The sequence below is a fragment of the Crocodylus porosus genome, unplaced genomic scaffold (genome assembly GCF_001723895.1).
Source record: "Crocodylus porosus isolate Cpor-Errol unplaced genomic scaffold, CroPor_comp1, whole genome shotgun sequence".
Lineage (NCBI taxonomy): Eukaryota > Metazoa > Chordata > Crocodylia > Crocodylidae > Crocodylus > Crocodylus porosus.
In genome coordinates, this window is record NW_017728886.1 from 93588881 (window position 1) to 93605722 (window position 16842).

The following is a 16842-nucleotide window of genomic DNA, read 5'->3' on the forward strand; positions in this document are numbered from 1 at the left end:
TGCTGATGACCTTTGGGGAACAGTTGCTTCTTAAGCCATAAATGCACCATTGATCTATTGCACTTTGTCAGCAAAACAAGGATCATTCCTAAGATGCCTCTGAAAAGCTACAGAGAGCCTTATTTCACAGGAGCATCCTCTCCCACACAGACACCTTATCAGTCCATAAAGTTCCTACTGACGTAAGAAATGCAGAGATGCAGAATTTGCATAATCAGCTCATTTGCTGCATTCAGCAACAAGGAACATATTCTTGCTGATTCACACTCTCACTGGAAGGTTGCTCGAGTTAGGAGAAATTGCCATATTGAGATTCAATGGGCATCGGGTAAATTAGCTGGGCAGCAGCAAAATAAATAAGCAAATGAAGATGTATGTAAGTTATTATTACCTTTGCTCCACAGACGATCAAAATGACCTTTGTCCAAAGGCTGGTTAAGAACCACAAGGCAAAACTTCAGGTCTCCTGTAAGAGAGATGTTGGTTTTCATTAACAAGTAAATTGATTTTTCCTTTTCATTCCCTTTGTTTTGCTTGCTGGCTGCTATTCCTCCCCATTTAATTTTCAAGCAGGAACCCTGGAGCGGACTTCGCTAATTCCCTTTCTTCTTAGGTTTCATCATTTCAGATACAGAGAAGCTGCCAGACATTCATTAGGCACAGTTTGCTTGGTAGCTTTCTATCAAGTCCTTTACATTTATAAAGACTTATCAACTGAAGGCCGCCCTCACATAGGACCCCACATCTGTGTAACTCTCATATGTAAACCCCGGTTCTGTTGTTGCCATCTATGCGTGGCATTTAGTGCTATTAGCTTTGTTCTGGGTTATATTAACAAGGGAATCTGGTGTTGATAAAAGGCCAAGTTCTCCCCTCTGATCTACACAGCAGATCTAGTCTCTGACAGTATGCTTTTCCCATGAACACACCACTCCCACTGACAGCAACAGTACCTCCATCTGCATGGAAAACACAAAGAACAGGTAGTTAGGCCAAGGCTATAAACAATGCTGGTTAAGTCCTGTCAGCAGTGGAGTATTAGCAGCCTGGAAACCAGCTAGCTCCCTTAGTTTTAAGGTTTCTAATATAGTCATTTCTAGGGCTGCAATGAGAAGACTTATATCAGGGGTGCACATGAGGGTTTGGGAGAACATCTATTCACCAAGGCTCCCCAGGGGAGGACAAACAATAATGGGCACAAGCTGATTGAAGATAGACATAAGGAAAAACTTCTTTACAAGCTGAGAACCAAGGGTGTGGAATAGGCTCCCCCCAGAAGTGGTAGTCATCCACCTTGGTCATCTTCAAAAAATGTCTTGACGCCCATCTTGCTGGGGTCATTTGATCCCAGCAGTCTTTCCTGCCGATGCACCAGGGGGGAGGGCCTGAACCCAATGATCTATAAGGTCTCTTCCAGCCCTTAGCAGCAACAACTATGAAAAGGAACCATGAAAGCAATCATGGAAGTAACTAGTTCCTATCAATTCCTTAAAACGGTCTTTTGATAACTGCTTACACTTCCTCAGTTCTCTGCGAATTAAACAGCACAGTTAGATACAAAAAGATAGCTGCAGTTGCAATTACCCTGTAGTTAAAGAGTAGCAATGAACTTACTAAGTAGACAAGGAGGCTAAAAATTACTATGCATTTAACTGACATGTACTTATACCGTAAGCAGCAGGCAACAAACCTGAGTGTTATATTAAGCAGTTAACCAAATTATGCAATTATCCAATGTGCAAAAAAGGGAACATACTGTATTTGTGTGTATATACAGTTTCTCTCTGTCTCTCCTTTTTAGCTTGTGTCTGTTTCCACGGTTATTCTATAACCTAAATCCCTCTGCTGGAATCAGGGAATTACCAGGACATACCCTCACAGCCTCAGTTCTATCCAGTCAGCATTCCCACCATGTAAACTAGCTCTTGAACCAGAAAAAAAAAAAAAGAGAAAAAACATACAAGATGTAAAAGTTTTAAAGTAAATGGAAACCAGATATTCCATATGCTGCTCCAGGGACAAAATGCAACCCCCCGAGCTTATTAGTGTTAGATGTGCTGGGATCTGCATTTATTTCATTTCCTAATTATCTTGCCTATCATATAGAAATACAAGTTTCCCCTGGAGCTTGATATCCTTAGGCAATCAGGTTAATGAAATGTATTTGGTCATGTGAAGCCACAGTAATTGCAAGAAGAAATCCTCTATTGCTAGGTCTTTTGGGCCTTTGAGCAGATTTAGTAGAGCAGGAGGTAAAGAAGGGCTAGAGGGAAACATGCAACCTAAGTCATAAGAGAGTGTAAGTGAACACAAAGGTGTTGAAATCTTTCTGAAGGTGGATGAAGGACTTGAAAAGAGCTTTAAAAATAGGAAGGACTATTAAATTGAGACACAGGTGAATGTGTCCTCTGAGTCAGAGGACGGGCATGCAAATAAACATACATGAGTGTCAATATGTGATATCAGAAAGCACAATATGACACAAAATTCCCATGTGTGCGGAGGGGGGAACGCAAGGAAGGAGAGCCATTAATAACACAAGAGTACCACCCAGCAGCTCTACTATAACTGAGAAATGGTTGTCTACCCCGGTAGAGTCTGGAAAGAGGTTACCAGAAAGGAGATCAGTGAGGTTGGAGCCAATATGGCCTAGTGGAATATAAAAATAGTATTACTAATAAGGTAGTGCTTACTAATAAAGCACAGAAATCAATTGTTGCTTATCTAGCATTCCATATGCTATGTGGAATCATACGGCTGTATACACATATTTACTTAAATATGCAGTGGGCAGCAGCATAACCTTGGCAGCTGCCACAGCAGGCATTCAATGAACACTTCCCAAATTCTCTAAACTGGTGGTACTAAACCGTTTGGGTGCTATGGGCCAAATCAGTGGGGTGAGGCAGGCCTGTGGGCTGGATGGAGTCTCACGCACTAGAATAAGACCCTGGGACTAAGCACCAACCCTTCCCTAACCCAAGTGCCAGGAGCAGGCCCTGGGGCCTGGTCCAGCACCACCCATCCTGCTCTCGGAATATTCCCCGAGGCCCTGGCACTGCCCCTCCCATTGGGATTGGTCTCCAGGAGCTCAGAACTGTCTGTTCCTGTCCCAGTACACTAAGGACTGGGTTGCTGGGACCTGGCACCACCCCCTCCTGACCTTCCGGACAGAGGTAGAACCCTGGGGCCCAGCACTACTGCCTCCCAGCCCCCTGCATACCAGGATTGGGCCCTGGGGCTACACTGCCCATCTGGCTCGAGGAGCTGGGATTGGGTGCCTACTCCAGCATGAAGGACCTGGGGCTCCTCACAGGTTTGGAAATTTGGTGATGGGGAGTAGTACCACAGCTCTCCTAATGCCATATTTACAAACGCATGGGGAGCCCTACGGGCTGGATAACATGGGGCCACAGGCCAGGGGTTGAGCACTGTAGAACTTGGAAATTCCTCTATAAGACCTGCTCCCCATTCCAACTCTTAATTAAAGTTACTGCAGTCTTCTAGCCACTGCCTCTGTAATGTGCACAAGGGCAGAAGCTAACAGCAAATCTGTGTGGTGGAAAAGAGAGGGTAAGGAGACTCCTGGGAGCATGGGAAAGGTGGGTGGAATTCTCTTTTGTACCAAATTTGAACACAGTCTTTACCCTTGCAGTTTACCCTTGTACTTGAACTTACAGAGGAGGTGGGAACAACATTCAAACTAAGTAACAATTTGCAGCTGCAAGTGGGACCTTGGCAACAGAGCTGCTAATGATGGTTAAGCAAGCGAGGCTGCTACTAAGCACAATAGTTCAGTGACACACTCCACTGAAACCGTTTACTTTGGCGACCAATCAAAAAAAGAGCAAATACCAGGGTTTCTTTTATTCATACAATAAATATAAATAGACATAGAGACTGCAAGGTTACTGCAATAAGCAAATCACAAAATTTGTATATCCAGGCCCATGCTTAATCCTTCGCTGAATGTGCACATGGCAAATAAACCAGAGCATTATGAATTTTAACCTCTTAAACCTTTATACATTTTTGGAGCCACCTTCTTTATGTTAGAAAGGTACTTTTGAAAATGCTGGCTCTGGTTTTAGATGCTCAGACTCAGACAGAGGTTTGTTTTCAGAGCTACTAAACATCCAGTATTCCCTGACAAAATTACAGAAGCTCATCCTGGACTGGCCAGAACACGCACTGCATGCTGCACGCATTCCAGAACAGCCATAATCAGCACATGTGGCACAATCCAGCCAACAGAGGCACTTCCTGTAGTGTGCATCCCATACCGGCCACAGCAGGCACCATGTGTGAGACATGGTGCCACCCCAGCCAGATTATGCCACATGTGGTGCCTGCTCCAGGATCTGCACCACAAGCAGTGCCTCTTGTTGGTCCAGGACTGTGCTGCTCCAGCCAGTCTGGGACTTGCACTGTATACAGCAATTGGAGAACCTGGAATGGGCACTACATGTGGCGCATGTCCAAAACTAGTGCTGGCAGATGGGAAATGAAGGGAGTGGCCTCTGGATACTCCAGCACAGATCCTGAAGTGGCCTGAATGGGTCCACATGCAACGCACATCCCAGGCCCCACCCCTGAGGCCAGGCCAGCACATGCGAGTCAACTCAGATCTAGGAACTGCATTAGGGCTGCCTATACATGTGCTCAGAGATGTGTGGGGGACATTTCAACTAGAGCAGTTCCCAGACAGCCACTCTGATTAAAATGTCAAACCGTCACATATATTAAGCTCCCATGCATTTAAAAATGGCCACGGGACACTTTACCTAAACCTCATTTTACGAGGTTTAATTAAAGTGTCCCACAGTCATTTTAACAGACACAGGGGCTTACTACACATGATGCTGCAGCAACACTGCAGCATTTTAATTAGAACATGGAGCAGACTTGATTCATTAGAGTATGGAGCAGACTCCAACACGTTCTAATTAACATGCACATTGGCATACATATAGGCAACCTAGGGGCTTATCTTAGATACCCATAATTTACAGTGAATCAAGGTCTGGCCTAAATTCAGCAGTAACTAAAGTGGAGATCACCGAGGTCTATGAACCACACATTACAACATATGGCAGCCAAAAACATGGCAGCTAGAGAAAAAAATGCACTGCCGCAGAGCACTCAGGCGCCCTGCTCCTTTAGAGAGGGGAAACTGCTAGGAAAGAGCCCTAGCAGTGAGTGAGGAGCCCCAGCTGCCAGGGCAACCAAAGTTAGCTGGCAACCCACACCTGCCAGCGGTCAGCTGACCAGAAGGGGCAGGGCCTGGTTCACATTTAAACCCCAGGGCTGGGGCCAGGTTGGCAGTTCCCTGCCAGCAGCTAAGGGAGAAGGAGCTCTGCCAGAGCAAACAGAGGGGAGAAGCCTGACTGCATGAGCAACTCCTGATTGCTGTTATGGAGTGGAAAATTCCCTGGTAGGGATGCAATGATGTTTAGCAGGATGGCTTAGATTTTATGTTATAGCCCAGGGGCTTGTGTTTTGTGTTTTCTGTTTAGAACTGGAGGTTTGGGTGAAGCTATCCAGGGGTTGGAGGAGGCCTCATAGGGGAGCCACGGCCCTGTGGAGACCCCAGCCGCAGAGAGGGGGGCCAGTGAGAAGCCTCCGGGTGGGGAGAGCATTGACGAACGCCCAGTGAGGCACTCAGTGAAGCAGGGCCACGGAGAGCCCAAGGAGGACAAGGGGGCCAGAGTATAGTAAGGCCCAGACTAACCAATGTGAGTATCATCTGTGAGGCTTGGGCTGTGGTGTAGGGGAGGAAAGGAGCAAAGGAGCCGCAGATAGCACCCCCTTGCATTGGGGCAGCAAAATGGGCAGCCTCCTGCTTAATTAACATCTTCTAATTAAGCAATTAACAACAAGGCATGGCAGGTGAAAAGACGGGCGGTTGGCCCATAACAAGTGGGCAGGGTCACCAGTGGACAGCCCCCAACAACAGGCACACCTGTCACATGAACAATACTGTTTTTCCATGTGCTCTGTTTCAATCTGCTTAAAGGTAATTACTCCTTAAAAGCTTTTAATAGATTAGGAAGTATTTCCCTCATGGAATTGTTCCATTAGCCACAGAAACAGTCAGGAGCTGAAGATGAGCAAAACTGTGCTCTTTGGGATGAGAGAAAAGAGAGATTAAGAGAATTCCACAGACTAGCACCCAGCATAAAAATAACTTGCAAACAGCCCCCTGATTTGGATACCTCCAGTGAGATGGCATTTGCTGACCTCTGTTGTTGCAGAGGGGCACAAGAGAGAGCTGGTCCCTTGTGTATCTGCTTACAGTTTTAATGTAATTTGCCCTTTTTATTATGTACTTTTCCTGCAGCTTTTGCAGAGTGAGCAAATCCAGCCATCTGCAGCAGTGAGGAGAAAAGAATAAATCCTCGTGTACAGTACAAAGCCGAAAATATCAGAGACAGATTATTTTTGGTGCTTACACACATGCAAAGCCAAAAAGGACCCTGGTCCAAAATGTCAGACCTGCCCCAATTTCAAAAACATTCATTTTGAAGTAATTAAGTGGCTTTGATTTACCTTCTGATTATATAAAAGGAAAGCCTATGTGTATTTAACCAATGACAAGCTTGTTAGTTCCCAGGCATGTCCATATTTTCCTATTCACTTACCCTTATCCAAATGGTTGATAGCACATAAGATTTTCAAACATCCACCAGTACATTTATGGGTATAAATAGTAAGTGCACAACTGGATCAGCAGGCAGTTGTGCAACTATGGCCATAAAGTGGAGATATAATTAAGGTAGGAGTGATCATTTGGGACATACCATTCACTCAGTTCTTATGGGAGCATTACAACCCTTGTTTTGGGATAACCTGAACTATACCTCAGCAGCAGGGTCTGACATTGATTCACGCTCCTTTCTGAACTGAGATATCCCTCTCCCTCTCTCTCTCCCATATCCTGGAGATAAGTATAAGAACCATTATTTAGTTTATATATAATCTCCAGGATACCTCCACTTAACTAGGCATAAGACAGTTCAACCTCAGAGGCATGATGAAGTAGGTCAGGGCTGTAAACCTGGAAGCCTATGAGCAATTAACACGTAGCCTGTGGGCCCCAGTGGTCACCTCTCCTAATGCTGCTCTCAGGGAGCCATGTGCCCACTATGCAGCCCATACAATGGGGGGTGGAGGGGTCACTGCTGCAAGTAGCAGAGGCAGGGGACTACCAGCACAGCCTGGGGGATGGCTGCCCTCAGTGTGGGGCACACGTGATGTGCAGCCCTTGGCTGCAGCAAAGTTGGACAGCCCTGAAGCAGGCTGTTGCCTAAGAAAGGGCATGCCTCTCCAAAACAGTTAATCTTTGAGATGCCCCTGCCCTGTCTTTAACCTGACTTCAGATGAGCACAGATAGCCATTTCTCCACATAATTACTGACTTCTTTCCATTCTGAAAATGGGCTGTTTGTCCCTCTTTCCTATCCAATTCTTACTCAGCTTTACCCCTCCTCTAACTAAATTTTCCCAATAGCCATTTGTAAATGACTTTATCAAAGTCCCTTTGAACCTCTATATAAATTATACCCAACATTTTGCCTTTACCCACAATTTTAGCTCATTCAAAAGAACTCCAACACATCTGAGACACCCCAAATTTACTATCATAAAAGCTTCTTCTCTTGTCCCTATCTCCTTATACTCATCCAGCTGTTTTATGCATATTTATAATATCATTATCAATTTTTTACAGATGTTTCACTTTTCACTGCAGGCTATACCTTTTGCTCAAAGCATATTAAAAAAGCATATATATCTGTAAATAAAAACTTTTGTCTGGGATCTGATATAACATACACTTCTTCCTTATTTCCCTTTGGTGTCAGAAAAATCGCTTTAGAAGTTACTCTCCATACTATTGAGTTTCTAGGTTATTTTCAGAGCAGGTGGCAAGTATGTATTATATCAAACAACAAGGCCTTTAGAGAAGACCAGTGTTATTCTCATTCTTAGTGGAATGATGCAGGCATGAAGACACAGTGGGGTAGATGCTGTGCTAAAATATCACCGTGCCTCAGGGTGCTACTCTCAACACCTACTATTTACCTTCTATTGATTACCCTAAGAATACAGGGATAGGGACAGCAAGGAAGGGAAAGAGATGCTAACCTCACTGGAAATAAGAAATTTTACCTCAAAATATTTCACAAGACTGAAACAGAAAACAGAGAAAAACCTACATATATTCAGGCAAACAAGGTTCTTTGTGCTCTTCCTGGATGGGTTAGAATAGATATTCTATATAGAGAGATACAGAACATCTATATCTATCCTATCCCATCCAGGAAAAGTACAAAACTGCAGGCACTTCCTCAGCCTGAAGAAGGGTGTTTGTACCTGAATCCTTGCAAAGGAGATTTTTTCCAACTCTCTTAGCTGGTCTAACAAAAGAGACCAGATTCACCCAAAGAATCTTGTCTGCCTGTATCCTTAGACCAACACAGCTACAGCCAATAGCCCTGATGCATGTGTTCAGAATACTTCCTGATATCCATGTGCTGTGATACCTGATACCCCTGCAAAAAGGCTGTGGGGGACCCTGCCATATAAACTCCTGGGCAGAGACAGGCAAAGTCTTAATATATACTGAGTTTTGAGTATATTAAGCAGGACATGAGGAATCAAAATGGGTCTGCTAAAAAACCATCTTTCATGTAAAACTGAGAGTAAAATTCTCTCATGCTATAATGCTATGCTACTCTCCCGTTTAATAGAGGCAGCTTTAGTCTCCAGGGCCCTTTTTCTGGCACCTTCAACCAGCTCTACCTCTCTGAAAAAATAAGCAATGATTAGCTTATTACTTCACCAGTGTGAGAGATAAAATATTGACTTTAATACAAAGACAGCTAAAGATGTCTCAGATGCATTGTTCCTCCAATGGCTGATGTCCATCTCCTATTTCCCCCCTCCCCCAGTATCAAAATTCCCACTATGCTTATGATTCTAAAAATATGGTAGAGAATTTATTAGCAGAAAAAATATACAATAGCAGTGACTCTAGGGTGGCTAAGAACAAAGCAAACATGATGGAATAAAATTAAAGCAGACTGCTTTAGGGAGATGGAAAAGATGTTTTGTTCTGCTCTCTTTCAAAACATTGTTTCCAAAAACATTCCATTTAAAGTCTCAATTTTATTCCTGGAACAATAAGTCTGGTTCCTGCACAATTATAGGGATTGCTAAAGCATAAATTGTCAGAAAAGGGTCTTGCCCCTCCACTCACGGTCTGACTGATCTCCATATTTATGGTCAGGAAGGAATTTTACTCCATGGTCAGACTGGTACGAACCATGGGAGTTTTTACTTTTATCTGTAGCGGGTGGGATGGGACCTAGACCTGGGATCTCTTAAGTGTATACTGACAACATTTCATAGAAGCATGATGTTGGTTTCATGGTTCTCTACTCCTTTACCTATGGCCAGTTAAGGTGTTATGTCATGTTGTGTCAGAGTTAATGGTAGTCTTACGTAGAGTTTAGATTATGAAGTTGTATAGGATGGTTTGGATAATAGGATGATCTGGCCTCAGGCTGGGAGATTGGATTAGATGACCTCTGGAGGTCCCTTCCAGCCCCACTTCTCTATAATTCTTCCCCCCTCCCACAAGAAACAGGATTATACCAAGATAAACTGACCATAAAATATCTACCCAATATCAGTGAACTGGTAAAAGTATGGGAAACCGCATCAAATAAAAAATGATTTTTCAATGCCATAAATTCTACAAAGCAGGCTTTAATGAAGCCAAAGATAAAAGGTTTTACACGTCATTCTCAAGATTAAAAATAGTTTTGAGGAGAATAATCTATCATCTTAACATAGCCAAGACTCTTGAATAATGGTCTCAGTTCTGTTCTCATCTATAGTGGTGCAAATCTAGAATAACTCCATTGGCTTCATCTGAATTTCTGTGGCTTTTTATAAGTGCAAATAAGAAAATCAGTGGCTTTTATCTTCTCCTCCACCAGGATTTGAATATAACTTCTAAAGTGAGGAAAGAAAAATCATCCAAACAACTAATTCTATATCTACTGCTCATTAAATTACTTCTTTACATCTCTGAGTTAGCTTACACACCTTAGTCAATTCAAGCTCTTTCCCAACTCAGCCTGTCAATGTTAGTAATCTTTTCCATCACGGCTGTCCAACTGGTAGCTTATGAGGCCCACAAGGGGTTAAATTGTGGCCTCTGGACTCCTACCTGGCCATAACTCCCCCTATCTTGCTGGCTGCAACAGCAGCAAGAAGCTCCAGGCTCCCATTCCCTCCTCCGGCTTCCACATTCAGCACCCAGAACATAGTGCAGCAGAGCATGATGCAGCCTGGGATGCTCAGAGTGGCACTAGGGCCCTCCAGCACACAGTGCATCATCGGTGGGGAAGCATCCATGCATGGTCACTGCAGAAGTTGAAGGGAGTGCTTGTAGACACATGCTGCAACAAAGAGGATGTCCATGCGGTGTGTGGCCCTGGGGCTGTGAGGCTGTGACCTCCACTAGTGTGGCCTGCAGGGCATGAAGCCTGCACTAGTGCAACTCATGGGATGTGTGGCCCCCGACCACCCAGAAGTTGGAAAGCTATGTTCCATACAGTCCAGAACTTTATTAAAAAAAACAACAATAAATATTTCCTATTCGGTAAGCAAAGATATAGAGTAGTTCATGCTACATGCCACTATGAAAGAGAAAATAGATGACCCAAATTAGATATTATGTTATGTTATATTACGTCACAGCACAAGTGATTTTCAGCTAGTGAAAGTGAGCACAATCCCACTGGAGCTAAACCAATTTAAACCAACTGCACGTCTGGCCAAAGATCCTTAGAAAGGAGAAAAACAGTTTATTTTTCTGTGGTGCTGAGGGAAAAGACACTTGCCAGCTCTCTGAAACTGCGCCTTCAAATCAGGAGTTTTTAATAGCAGCAAGTATTTAGTTCACAAACACAATCAACTGGAACCACCTCCACATCAAAGAAGAGGCTTCATTAGAAAAAATTAAGCAGCACAATTACCTGAAAATGAGTTCATCAGACTTCTGAGCATTATATATCTGCTGAATGGGCTTCTGTATGCTTGCTTTATTTGTTTATTTGTGTTGCAACTCCAGAGTCAATAATTTCACACCTGAACTGCAGATACAATCCCTGAAGGATAATCTAGTCTTTGATGTGTGGAGAATTTTGCAAGTTAAATTTTGATGCAGAGGGCCAGATTCTGATTTTATAAGCATCTGCAGGTATCTCAATGATGCCAGGGTAACAGAGATCTGAACTTGGCTCAAAGCATCTGGAAGAAACATTTCTACTGCTTTGAACGCCACTCTCAGATTTCCCCTCCCCATTAAAAATATCCTTAACATTACTTCATGAGCTGAATTGTTACATTCTGTTGTACAAAGGTCTAATTGAGGATAAAATACAACCCTAACCTTAGATCGTAGACTTCTTTCTACTGGTAAAATTGGACCCAAGAAGCCAGTTTAACTCTCAGATCTGTGATTGGTTTTGCATGACTGGCACTTAAGAAGGGAGAAAAAACCCTAAAAAAAATACATTTAAGCTGTAAGGTGCCAAGACACAAATGACCTAGATCCTCAAGATGCTACTTTAGAATCACTTTTCAAAGTAGAAATTAATTTTCCACTAAAGTTAACAACAAGGTGCTTATAACATTAAAAATAACAAGCAATCTTCATTCTCTTGCTCTCTTACCTGTACCCTGTTTTCTTGTAGTAGTTAGCATCTCTCCTGAACCTTGTATAAAGCTATAGGGACTCATAAAAAAGCGCAGTGACAAATACAAAATTATCCTTCCCCTCAAACATCTCTATAATATTTATGTTCAAGATTACTATAATTTCCTACACACTTCCACAAACTTGCGCTACATTCCCAAAAGTGAAAATGTTCCTAGAGTTAGGTTCAGGAAAGTCTCTGCCACTGCTAGAATTAGTGCTGACAGCCTCACTTTTAAGATACAGTTAAGCTTGGACTACGATGTTAATTATAGCCACTTTTTATAAATCATTTTGTACTGACATTTACTACCCAGAATCCAAAGCAACCAAACAAGATGTTTAACTTTCCTCTTAAGAATGACAGCCCCTATAATAAACCAGCACAAATTATGCAAGCAGATCACAGACCCTGAAAATATGTTACCAAACTTCTAAAATGAATAAGGTAAGTATGCATAACTGACTTCATTTCCTGCAAATGCAGTGTTATCCCCTTCAATGTCTTTTGCTATTAACTTTTTAAGGTAAATTTTAATGATTTTTACATATTTTGCAGCCATTAATTCTTAAGGTAAATTCCAAGAGGCACAAAAAGAAATAGGGATTTGTGCAAAAAAATTACAGCAGCCTTTTTATATATATATATAAAAAACCCTGGCATTCGGTCAATGCCTTAATAGTAGGATTACATGAACACATTCAAAACAATCCAAAACCTAATTTCTCACAGGAATTCTCTAACATGGATCAAGGGAAACATCGCCAACCTACATCCATTTGGGGACCACTGGTCCTCACGCTGGAGTCAAGAGTGAAATACTGTCAGCTGGCTTCAGCTGCTCACTTTGGTATACATAGAGGTTGATTTTCCAGGTTACTTAGTATTTTTTAGCACTTAATATGTTCAGAAAAGAGTTTCTGCTGGCCTCAGTTTTACTTCTGAGTGTTTGCAAATCAGATTCCAGCTGTCACAATTAGGGTACCCAGAAAACAAGGAGCTGACAGGAGCCAGGGGCAGTAGGACCCAGGGGGAGCCCTCAGCAGAACTGAACAGCCCAGCACCGCTCACCCTTAACCATTTCACTCTCTTCCTGCCCCCGCCCTCCAGTACCATGTGGCTCCCAGCTGCATTGCCAGGGCTGCACCATTACATGTGCATGTCTGTGTGTGTGCAGGCAGGGATGGAGTATCCGTGTGTATGTGTTCATAGGGCGAGTCCCACATGCACACCCCAGCATATATATGCACACCCCAGCATACGCATGCACCCACACACCCTCTCACACTGCCATACTCGCAGACCCCAACACCCACACCCACTCATACACCCCAGCCACCCTCCCCCCACACACAACCCCCACAAACCCCATACCCACCAAACCCCACATACCCACAGCTCCACACAAGCCTATATGCATCCCCCACAATAGACAAGAATAAGACTTCATTTTAAGCTATTGCGCAATCACCTCTATGTACACTACACAAATGCATGTAAATCAGGACAAAAATATTTTTTGAAATCAAATTAACGAGTGCTATAGATGTTTGCTTTTTACAATAATTTACTGTAAAAGCTCTGTTATCCAGCATCCATGGGGAATGGGGGGTGCTGGTTAATCAAATATGCCGGTTATCTGAGAGTTATACTTATCTTGAGCCCAGCAGGTTGGAGGCATCTTTACCTGTTCGGGCTGCCACCCCTCCTGCTGCGTCTGGTGTGCCAGGGCTTTCACTCCTTGGCATCAGTGTGCCAGGGGACAGGGAGTGGGGCCTCACACAGGCTGCTTTGCCCCAGACCATGGTTCACAAGAAAGAAATGGGACTCAGCTCACGATGGCAAAACTGGAAGTGCCACAGTGGGACAGATGCTGGTTTACAGAGCATTCCAGATGGTAAAGTACCAGATAACACAGCTTTTACTGTAGTATTTTTCTGGTTCTGAGATGGCAAAACCCCTTGCTGAAAGGAGTACTTCCACAGGCAGTGGGAGGGACTTTGGGTGGCAATAGTCAAAGGTTAGGGGGAGGGACTTCCAGTCACAAGATTGTAACCAAGGGGCATGGTGGCATCTGTCAAGGGGCAAGGGGCAGAGCTTGCAGCCTTTGACAGCTTGCCCAAACTCAGTAAGCAGCCCTCTGCCCAACATAATTGCCCACCTCTGAATTACAGCCTATACTAAAAAAGACCAGACCTTGAGAGAAATACTTCCAGCTCTCCACTCCCAGGAAATTCAGACAGAACCCCCAACCTTGCCCAACTCACCAACAGAAGCAAACTCCTCACTGATCAACAGCAACCTAGTAGGACCCAGCCTTGCCTGAACAGTATAAGCAAACACTATCAACTCATCTCTATGGCCACAACAATCAATATTCTCCAAAATGAAACCATCAGAATCTATAGATCATACACACGTCTATCCCAAAATATGGCTTACCTCATCCAGTGAGCCAAATGACTTCATGGTAGCTTATGTGGATAAAACCAGACAAAAAATTATGCGCAAGAATGAATGATTGCAAAAAAAAAGATTAAACACACAGAAACTAAAACACATATAAGAACATCCTTGACAGAATAATCACCCCTCAACACAGACAATGGCTTTATGGTTCATTATAATCTACTTGATACTTGCTAATCTCAGTTTTTCACAGGATAACAACCATCCTGAACAATCCTGCTCTCCATTCAACAGGTTTTTACTACCTCTCTCTTGTCTGTTGCCTACCTGATAATTTCTTATATCCTATTTTTATTTACATGCATTTCCACCTGGTCTTTAGCTCTGCCGCCTCTGCTTCTCTCCCAGAGACCCAAGAAAGTGTACTATAATACCTACATCTAATTTCAATCATGTAATCAATCAAAAAAATATATAACTCACAACAATGCTTTCCTCTCCCAGATCAGGCTTTTGTAAGGCCATATTAGAAGAACAAGAGAACTTCTGCTAATGACTCTGAATTATGAAACTCCCATGTATCACAGGAAAAACCAAGAGACCAGAAAGTTTTCAAAAGAATAGACTTATTGAACTAAATATGTTCTGGATTAATAAACACCTATAATAAACAAAAATAAACACCTAACTCCAAATTCTCAAACATCTATGCCTAATTCAAAGGCGTTCATCTAAGTCAAAGTAGCCTGGTTGTCAATGGTACTTAATGCTGGCAACTGCCCTGGGTGTCATCCTCACCGCTATCTAAACAACAAACAATCATACTAAACAAAATAGCAAACAGGAATATATTTTCCATACCTCCCTTGTTTTAAGCTATTTGTGATCAATGGACTTCAGTTTAGTTTTTTTTCATTATTGTTTTTTGGTTTCCACAGCCATGTTATGTTTCTAACTCTTTATATCATGGGGAGCTCTGTAAAAAAGAATGCATTACCATTTCACTCAAGAATAATGAGATTCAGCATCTTCTAGCAGAAGGAGTTCCACAGCTGCAGTAGTTTCATATAGTCAGGAATAATATAACAACTTAGAGTCAAAGAGAGGTCTGGCTGGCAGGGACTCTCAGAGGTCATCTAGTCCAACTCCCTGCTCAAGGCAGGATCATCTCTATCTAAACCATCCCACACAGGTTCTTGTGTAAGCTATTACTAAAACTACACATTCCTGCCTCACTACAACTCTCTGCTCCTTTTGTGATCCTCCAGGTGCCCCACAGGTAATCAGACCGAGCCAGCCAAGGCAGCCAGTAATAACAGTAACAGTCCACCTTTAACAAGTGTTCCTTGTTCCACGCTCCAGCTGAGAGACAGCTGCTTGAGCAGCTCTTAGCACCCCACAGTCAGGCCAGGAGGAAAAACAGCACTAGTTTAGCATGGTCAGTTGAAGTCCAGTCCCTAGAGGCAACACAGCCAGACTGTAAACCCTTGCTCCCTCTAGGACTGATGTGAGAAGCACCCACTCCTGACAAGGTTCAGGGAAGATGTCAGTCTTCAGCTGGCAAGGACGTGTCCTACAGGAAAGCCACAAGTCTTATCTGCCACAGCTCCGCAGATTGCCTTTGCAAGGCAAATGAGCCGGACTCAGGGTAGGGTGCTGTGTGTTGCTGGCTCTGAGTTTCACCCCAGCATTAACCTGGTCCCTGAGGGTATCTCCTGGGTTCTCACTACTGTTCAGTCACATTTGGTTAAAAAGAGATAATACAAGATGTAGCCAAGGATTAGACTACTGAGAGCTGAAAAGATCAGGACCTTTAAACAGATTTGTTTTTGGACAGGGTAACAGATCCAGTACAGGACTCAGTGCAGGAAGTAAACACATGCTATTGATTTGTCTTCCTTAGCAGACACACTACATTACACTGAGGCAGCTAAAACTTCAGGTGGTTTCCACTGTTATCTTCAGCTAAAGCACACTGCAGCCTCAACCTCAAGTGCTAAGCCAATTAAACATGTGGAACTCCACTTCTAAATTTACTTGCAATAGAAAGGAGTGAAGCTTCCTAGTTGTTAAAGGTGGAAAACACTCTTGCTGGCTGTTCCTCCAGGTTGCTGAGCGCTCCAACAGCACACAGATATTCAGTTTTTTGACCCTGTTCTCTCCCCTTTGCATTCATGGGTGGTGCAGATATTGGAAATCTGACCAAATCACTCCAGTGGGATACTTTAGAAGAAGAGATACAGAACCAACAGAATATTCTCCTACTCCTTTATCACTATAGCCATGGGTACAGAGGTGGTATGGTGGGAAAGTGGGGTTGAAAAGGACAAACAGGGGTCAAGAAGGCCAAGAAGAGTATTTGCAGAACAATTCCTGGCCAGTCTACAGTCTCTAACTTCCACCCACAACCAGGGTTGAGAAGGTAATAAAGAAGTAACAATATACAAGCCCCCAGACTTCAGCTGCTTATGCTGGACACAGCAGAAAATCTGGCCAAGCCACAATGGTGCTGTGAAACAGGAAGGCTCAGGTCAACATTTTTCCTGCTAGTTGGAAACATTCCTCTCCTTCCATCATGCTTGGGATAAATATCACTCTTCCCTCTCTGTCAGTGGGATGAATGAATAATACCATCTATATTTGCCTAGAGAGACAGAGAGTAA

General features: G+C 43.3%; 1 protein-coding gene across 1 annotated transcript in view; it reads right to left on the reverse strand.

The window, feature by feature from the left end:
* TPK1 (thiamin pyrophosphokinase 1) overlaps positions 1-16842 on the reverse strand; it is a 539620-nt gene that overhangs the window by 436720 nt on the left and 86058 nt on the right. Inside the window, exon 3 of the mRNA XM_019539335.1 lies at positions 392-466. Coding sequence (XP_019394880.1) covers positions 392-466 — 75 coding nt within the window. The remainder of the gene's footprint in view (positions 1-391; positions 467-16842) is intronic.